The sequence below is a fragment of the Lactuca serriola genome, chromosome 7, assembly GCF_051521515.1.
Source record: "Lactuca serriola cultivar US96UC23 chromosome 7, Lser_US96UC23_V15, whole genome shotgun sequence".
Taxonomy (NCBI): Eukaryota; Viridiplantae; Streptophyta; class Magnoliopsida; order Asterales; family Asteraceae; genus Lactuca; species Lactuca serriola.
In genome coordinates this window covers 80,669,652-80,678,527 of record NC_136414.1, presented here as the reverse complement: position 1 = coordinate 80,678,527, position 8,876 = coordinate 80,669,652, and the positions used below count along the sequence as shown (strand labels likewise).

General features: G+C 33.6%; 1 protein-coding gene across 5 annotated transcripts; it reads left to right on the top strand.

Annotated features, from left to right (window-relative positions):
- Nucleotides 1–2,034: 2,034 nt before the first annotated feature.
- On the top strand, nt 2,035–4,464 carry LOC145063065 (F-box/kelch-repeat protein At3g06240-like). Of its 5 annotated transcripts, none has more exons than XR_013687829.1 (3): nt 2,035–2,222; nt 3,071–3,114; nt 3,342–4,464. XR_013687829.1 is itself a non-coding variant. In XM_079010661.1 (3 exons), exons 1-3 carry the CDS (start codon nt 2,135–2,137, stop codon nt 4,292–4,294), a joined length of 804 nt encoding a protein of 267 aa, XP_078866787.1. In that variant the 5' UTR covers nt 2,035–2,134; the 3' UTR covers nt 4,295–4,464. The 5 variants fall into 5 exon arrangements, 1 of the variants encoding a protein (XP_078866787.1); XM_079010661.1 differs by having other exon boundaries at nt 3,623–4,464; XR_013687827.1 differs by having other exon boundaries at nt 2,650–4,464.
- Nucleotides 4,465–8,876: the final 4,412 nt, after the last annotated feature.

Sequence of the window (8,876 nt, the reverse complement as noted above, 5' to 3'; positions counted from 1 at the left end):
CACAAACTCGTCGAGTTTCCAAGGTACTCAAAAGGTCGAGAAAACCCTAGCCAACTCGTCGAGTTTTCCCAGCTTAACACATTCAGTCCTTTCTATCGAATCTAAAGCTGCAAGATGTAGATCTGGTACTATGGGGCTGGAAAACCATGTAAAGTTGCCAACTTTACGTTCATGCATGCCAAAAGAAGCTCTAGAACTCATGAAAGACTTAATAAAGAACTTAATGTATGAATGAGGTTTAGAACCTAATAAAGCTTGCAACTTTAAGCCAAATGAGGCCACAAAATGGCTAGATCTAAGGTGACAACCCATGAAATGCTCAACCCCATGAACAATCCGACAATGAGCCAAATATCCCAATAAAACTTTCAAGGAAGAGATCTAAGATATAAGGAAGAAAGGTTTCAACTTTATACCTCAAAAGACTGCAACAAGAGAGGATTTTATGGATCTATAGCCCTCCTTTCAATCTAGATACCTCAAACTTCAAGCTCCTTCAAAAGAACACTAAAAATCAACCCTTCAAGCTCACAGACTCAACTTTGAAAGAAGATGCATGAAATTAGAGTTTTTTGACAGAGTAGGTTGGTAAGGAGGCCAACCAAGGGACTTAAGGCCTTTAAATATGATGCAATACCCTAAGAATTAGAGTTTCTTATTCAGCTGCCAACTCGCCGAGTTGATCCATTAATATCCGTGGCCAACGTCACCTCAACACGCCGGATTGAGGCCTTCCAACTAGCCGAGTTGGACCAAGAAAATATGCTAAAAGAATCAAATTTCATACCTGAGGATTGAGATGTTACATTTAGGTTTGAGGGTAAATAGGTAAATATAGACAAATAAACCAATCATTTGGAAAAAAAAAACGTTGTTTTCACTTAGCTTATAAAAATTGGCTTATTTTTAGATAAAACTAATAATTGAGCCCGCACTTTGTTGTGAGTTTTTACGTGTTTTTGTTGCGTATTAGAAAAGTAGAAGAGTGAAAATCATATTATATATACATACTATGGGGACTTGGGATAAACATGAAAGTTTAGAAAATAGAGGGTTAAGAGTGACATTTTATAAAGTTGAAAGTGGAATGAGTGAAAGCGATATTTTAAAAAGTAGAGTGATAAAAAAAATATCATTTTACAAAATAGATGAGTTGCAAGTGATAGATAATACAAAGTTGAGGGATTGAATTTGAAGTTTACGCATTAAGATAGTTGTACATTGTGCTTTAAGAATTTTAAAAAGTAAAGGGATGAAAAATATCATTTAAAAAAAAATGTTTCAAGTAACGACGTATACAAAATTAAGGGATTAAACCTGAAGTCAACGCATTAAGATAGTAGTACACTGTGCTCCAACAATTGCACTCTTAGCTAAGTGCTATTGTCTCACAATACAAAAGTTATATATATATATATATATATATATATATATATATATATATATATATATATATATATATATATATATATATATATATATATACCCTAATAAATGAAATGTTATTGTCACTTGTTTTCTCTCATTTAATTGCCCACATGTTATTTTATCATATTTTTGAGATATATTAATTTTCCACTTATCATTTATTTCATTATTCATTTCTAATATATCATTAATTTAGTTTCCATAAATTAAACCTACCATAATAATTATTAATTTCAAATTTGAAATTTGAAATTTTAATTCCAATTTCAAATAAATTTACACTTTAACCTTTGTATTTAACATTTTGTTATAATAACTCGTTTAGTACACGAGTCTGATAATTAAACACATAATTTTAATTAATTTACCTTTTGCATGTTTTTTTTTGTCATAATGTTGACTTATTTCATATTTCAAATTCAAATAAACTTCCCATTTAATCGTTCCTATTTAACATTATGTTTTAATCAACTCGTATAATATAAGGTCTCACAAGTGGTATATATATAAAATAAACTCACTTAAACTAATAAGCAAATCCTACCACTAATTTTTCATAAACACAAAAAATAAGCTAAAAACCACAAAGCTTGAAAAATAAGCTAAAACAAACACCCACTACACCCACTTAGCTTTCTTTTTCTTTCTTTCACTCCCACTTCCTCTGTCTACGCGATTGATCGCCTCGATAGCTCAAGTTTCTCCTATGGCGACCGCGGGCGAATGCGATGGAAGAGCTCCCTATGAAAGCCGTGGAGACGGTGAAAAGTCCCGTAAGAAGCGTTTACGACCAGGTTAAACACTGTTGCTATCTATTTTAAATTCTTTGTTGTCCCTATGAGCTTATTTAGGGTATATTTGATTTGTTATGGATTTGTATTATTGGACGATTGCCACTTTTTTCGATTGAGTAGATTTTCTTCTTTGGCTATAGAAAGAAGTGCATTGTACCACATCGTAGGTCACAAAATTAGAATTTAGTTTCGTGTTGCTTGATATCCAAGCTCTGCACTTTTCGTTTGCTTATCTTTTCTTATATTGTAGGTTCATTTTGGCATGTTTGTTTTCTTTTGATAGAATAGTTCTTGCTGCATGTATGATCTGCTTAAGGTTTACTTTAAGATGGATGTAGAAATCCACTTATGTATACGTGAAGTAATCAGTCAGATTAAGGTTACTGATAGTTTTTATTCATTTAATTTGTACCTTGAGATGATTTAGTGTTCAGGATGAGAGTTTCTGGGGGTAATAAAGGGATGCATTATGATGATAGTGAAAGTTGGTCAATGCCTGTCATTACCATGTGGAGGTGTAGTCTGTGAGTGTGTTGATGTGAATAGAATTTTTTTTTTTTTTTCCTTTTTGCTTTTTTGGTTGTGTTGGAGGAACTGATGAAGGATATTCTTTTTTGCTAACCACTAAATCATTATGTGGATCATTGTCTTCATACCAGCTTATGAAGTTAAGCATCCAATTGTCTTTCATAGATCTGCATCTTTCAATAATTTATCTTGTAATAACTAATCCGAAGCGATATGTCAGTCTTTTTGTAAATGTACTTGTCTATTTGGAACTTGAAGATATTCATAATAATAAATAGCCTTTGTTATTACTTCACTTGAATTTCTGCTTATGTGACCAGAGATTGAAGATCCCCATAATGTTTCACAGGAGGCAGAGCAAAATGTAAGTTGTCTCTCAATTTTTGCTAAATTTAATAAGAGGGAAAATGGTTAATATATATTTTTTTGGGTTTTATGGTATTTTTTCATGAGACTGGTTGCTGCTTTCATCCGTGATTGCTACATATTGTTTCTAGTACCGAGTTATGCTCTCTTATGAGTTGAATTCGTGTGTGTGTCTTTTACTAGAAGTCTTGAGCAAATATATTCTATTATTTTTTGGAGTTGTAGTGTTTTTATCATTGAATTGGCCACAAAGTGATAAATGTTGACAATAATGGTGGAGTTGATGAAGTAACTATAACCTTGATGCACTTTTGATTTCATGAATTGAAGAATTCAGATCAAGTTGGGAATTATGCTAGTATTTCTGTTACTTTTGGTGTTAGGAAATCAGAGCTTGAACAAATGTTGAAACAGATGACCTTTACTAGGTTGGCTTTTTTTACTGTTATTATTTACGCTCTAGGTGTTGACTTTTTTTTTTTCAATAAACTGTAATTTTATTGAAGACAATTGAAAGAGTGGTTGGGCCACACACCATTCGTCCTGGTTTTTCTATATTAGTTGTGAAAGAGTGGTTGCAAGCTGAGATTTACAGTATGCGAAAGGGTTGTTGGAAGTTCATTACTCAAAGGATTCCATCTCACGTTGCAATGATTTTCGAACACAATTATGTTTGTGTAGATGGGCATGACGGGCATCTTCATTGGTCTGGTTATATTGTTGAGGAAGGAGAGCCACAGTCACGAACGATAGTGGTGTTTGATTTGGGTTCAGAGACATTGTTTGAGATGCCTCTTCCAGATGCTATACTTGAGGACAACCGCATGAATCATTTAGGATTTTTGAGTGGAAAGCTTTGTGTGAGGTCATATAGGTGGTTTGAGGATGAGGGAATAGATGTGTGGGTGATGGAGGAGTACGGGGTGGCTGAGTCATGGGTCAAACGCCATTCGTTTTGCTTTTCACACTTTAATGGTTGTCCATTGAATGGATTCACGTCACACAGTCAGTTTATCTATAGAAATACCGATGGTCATCTTGTTTTGTATGATCCAGTTGCTGACAAGACGAGAATCTTGGAGAAACATTGTCGTGGAAAATATAGACCAAAGAGAATCGTGGAGTATATTGACAGTCTTGTTTGGCAAGACATTATATCCTCTTCTATTCTGTTATAACACTCACTCATATGCTATATGTTTCGATTAGGGTTTGTGAAATTTCATAGAGTAGTAAGTAACCAAGTAGTTGGATGTTTGTGAAATATTATATGTACCATGATTTTTGACTATTGGTTAGATCTTCTGCCCAAACCAATCATTTATTAAAACAAAAAAGTGTTATTTTAGACCAAGTAGAATGCTGTTTTTGATTAGTTTACCTGATTTCTATATCATCTTTAAGAAGAAAAAGAAATTATATGTTTAGCCTGTAAAAGTTCATAAAAATGGAAAAAAAAAAAAAAAAAAAAAAAAAAAAAAAAAAAGAGGTAAATATAAAACTTTGGGATGCATATATCAAACAAATATCAAACTTGTTACTATTTAATAAGACTATTACTTTGGACTTCTCTTGAACTAGAAAATGTGATTTTAAGGTAAAAGTATTAGAGGTGATTCGTATATAAATTTTTTATCATAAACAAATAACATGTATTATTTTATTATTTTTTTTGTGTGTTCATGCTTGTAAGGCTAAATTGCTATACATGGCAAAAAAAACTATTGCATACCAAACACTTTCAATTTTTCGAAGTATCATACCAAACATTTTCAATTTTTCGAAGTATCATACCAAAGGGGATACTTGGCATCTTGAATGCACGACAATAAATAGCTTTTTTGGTGAACAACTTTCTCATGGGAAAATAATTATTAGATTTTATTATTAATTATTATGTAAAAAATAACCACTTTTAAATAAAATATTGATGTTTAGGCCTTATATTTATATTGCATGTTTATATATTTAATGTAAATTAATAAATATTAGTGTCTAGTTTAAGAAATTTAAATTAATTTATATACATGAATTTAATATTTTAAAATTGTCATTTTGCTCCAAATTAAATTTATTAATAACCTTCCTTAAGTCAAATTTTCAAACTTTTGACAAATATTAATGATATTTATGCATAATTGATTTGTACAAAAAACTTTATAATTTATACTTCTTAAAACTCAAGATATGACTATTATGGTTTATAATATAGAATAAGATAGTAGTAATCACTTAAGCAAAAAATAATGAATGCGCTATAAGTATAGCTAAGGGCGGATCCAACTTGTAAGAGTGGACCTGTCCGGTGTTGTTATTGACACCTAAATGTAAACTGTTTCAAAAATCTAAAAATAACTGTGTAGGTAATCCTTTAGCAAAAATATTAGAAAACTAATGAGCAGAAGAAACATGCAGTACACGTACATGACCAATGACAACATGTTCTTTAACAAAATGTAAACCTATTTCCATATGTTTGGTTCTTTGGTGCTACATTGGTTTGAATCTAGGTACATGGCACTAACATTGTCACGAAAAACAACATTAATACGAGTTAATAAACATGACAATTCAAGAAAACATTGTCACAAAAAACAACATTAATACGAGTTAATAAACATGACAATTCAAGAAAACATTGTCACAAAAAACAACATTAATACTAGTTAATAAACATGACAATTCAAGAAAACATTGTCACAAAAACAACATTAATACGAGTTAATAAACATGACAATTCAAGAAGAGGATTGTGAAGCCAAACAACCTTAACAACAACAGTGGCTACTCCCTGTGGGGGACTTGGCATCAGATCACTAAGGGAGCTCAATATCTCTCTCAATGTGAAGTGATGGTGGCGATTGAGAACCGAACCCTCTTCACTATGGAGTCGAGTGGTGATCGGGATTAATAATGAAACATCCCAAAAATACGGCCCAAAAATTTCGTTTGAAAAGTATTATAAAAACTATAATCATCCATACTCAATAAGAAAACCAAGTGTCATGTGTCTCAAAATATCATATAAAATACTATCTCAATAACAAATGATATAAAATCAGAGTTTCAAACAAATCCCAGGCTGAATACTGTGGTGTGTGCCATGCGATCACCCCGAGCTCTTCCTCTTGCTACCGGAAGTACCTAAAACCAAAACTGAAAACTGTAAGCACGAAGCTTAGTGAGCTCCCCCAAACTACCACATACCATACAATAGCACATATAACAAATACTGGGCCTTGTCCACTGCATCAGGCCCCGCCCGGCATCGGACCGAGGTCCGACATATATTGGGCCCCGCCCGGCATCGGACCGAAGTCCGGAATAGACTAAACATAACATAAACGTAAATATATAACATATTCACATGAACTCCATCGGTCTTGCCCGACATCGGATCGGAGTTCGGAACATATAACACATAACATAAACATGCATGAATCACAAAGACATCAAGCATACATAACTACTTCTCAGGACCGCCCCGACATCGAATCGAAGTTCGGAATAAACTGAACATATAAACTGCATCGAGCTTACCTCGACATACTGTAACCACATAAACGCGCCGGCATTGGTGCCCTAGACCCGTTCCTACTGGAGGAAAACTCACCTCTCACCGTTGAAGTCCTGCTGACAAAACCTTAGCTGTTGGATGACAGATTCCCGAATCTGTCAACTTCCAAATAACACCCAATTAATAATTGGGTTCCGACACATATACCCATAAGTCTATACCAGAAAATGATGAGGTTGAGAAGCTAATCCTGGACCAACAAGCTTCTCCTTGGACCTCCCAACTCCTTCTCCTTCTTCTTCTTCTTCAAAGCTTGCAAATTACTTCTCCAAGGCTAGACCTTGCTCCAAGAAAAGGATATGGTGGCTAGGGTTTGGGGTTCTGGACTATAGGGCCGCAAATGAGCCCTGGGGAAGAGAATAAGGTGCTTAAATAGGGTACCAAGTCCCAGAATTAGGGTTTCCCAACCCAGACCAGACTCGCCGAGTCCACTTGCCGACTCGCCGAGTCGGTCACTTACTTTACATCCGGTTCCCGCTCCGACTCGCCGAGTTCCTCCTTGGACTCGATGAGTCACCCTCTTTAACTTATGGTTTTCCTTTCCTTTCTTGACCTTTCTGATTTCGAGTGTTACACTTTAAGTCATTACATTGGTTGAAATATCGGGTTGTCACATAAACCATGCTGCCAAGTGGGGGAATTGCCAAAAGAAAATGAAAACATTTGTGAGTATTTGTTACAGCTCGTTTTGGTGTGGATCGAGAAGGCACGAAATGAAAGGTTGTTTAATAATATCGTATTACTCCAACGAAGGTGGCATCCAATGATATAATGTTAAATTGTTGGTGTATACTTGGATAAAACACAAACACATGAGAGCTAAATGCTCCTTCAAATGGAAAACTGGTGTGTTTGTACTTTTATTTGTAACTAATACTTTATAAACTTTGTATTTTTCTTTCCCTTCGTCTAGCTTCTTGCTAGGCGTGTGTCATCTTATAAAACTTATTTGTAGGTTCCTAAAAAAAATTAATTGCATTTCACATGCACCTAAATTACACAGTAAAGGGATCAAAAGTGTAAGGTGTTGTTTGTTTTTCGGAAAAAAAAAACTCTTTAGACCTTTTATTGTTGCGCGACGCAACACATGCGCAACACTTTTCATTTCGCAGCTGTTTGTTTTTCAGAAGTCTTCATATTAAAAAACTTTTGCGCCTGTTCTTGTTGGCGCAACACTTGTTTTGTCTCTTCCTACCTCTTCTTCTTCTTTTTTTTCTTGCTAAAATATTGAATACATATTGCTAAAATCTTATTTCACATTTTTTTTTTCGTTTTTTTTTTGTTTATTCTTGTTGAATTTTTTTTAATATTGAATAATAATAATTTGTTGATGAAATATCATTATTTTATGTTAAAATATCTATATTTTTTTTGTTAAAGTATCATTATTTTTTTGCTGAAATATTATATATTATTAAACTTTTGGTATTAAAAAACTATTTTCGGATTATAAAATCAGTTTATTTTAATTTTGACAAAACTGCAAAATTAGTCCCTGTGGTATTCAAAAAACTTTGGATGGGGTCCAAAAACTTTTCCACTTGCATGGAAGGTCCAAAATCAAAACATTTCCGTGATTTTGGTCCAAAAAAATTTGAAAAGACGATTATGCCCTTTTATTTTCTTTTTAGTATTTTTTATAATTATTCTAATACTATTCTAATTAAAAAATAAAGAAAAAAGAAAAAAATTATCCCCCACCCCACCCCATCCCCCTCTCTCTCTCTCTCTCTCTCTCTCCCCACAAAACCCATCTTCATCATTTTGATTTTCAGAAGAATGGAATATCACCACTACCATCTGATGAATGTTTGAACCAGATTCATACACTCTCTCACTTTCTCCCTCTTTTCTTTTTCTCTATCTTCCTTATTCATACACATAAAGACAAGGTTGAACAAGATGAATATTTGGGAACTAGATGAAGATGAAGAAATCAGGGGAAATATGAAGATGAAGATCTTAGGTTCATCTCATAGCTAATACACAAATGCCAGAATTCAGGGGAAAGAAATCAATTTTTGCCTTCAAACACGAACAGCCACATACACTCTAGAAATCGATATTTGGCCTTCAGATCTCATTTCGTCTTCAAATCTCGGTTATGGAGACGGATTTTGATTAGGGTTAGATATAGATCCGACGACATCATCGTTTGAAACCTAGCGTTCGTCGGAATGGCT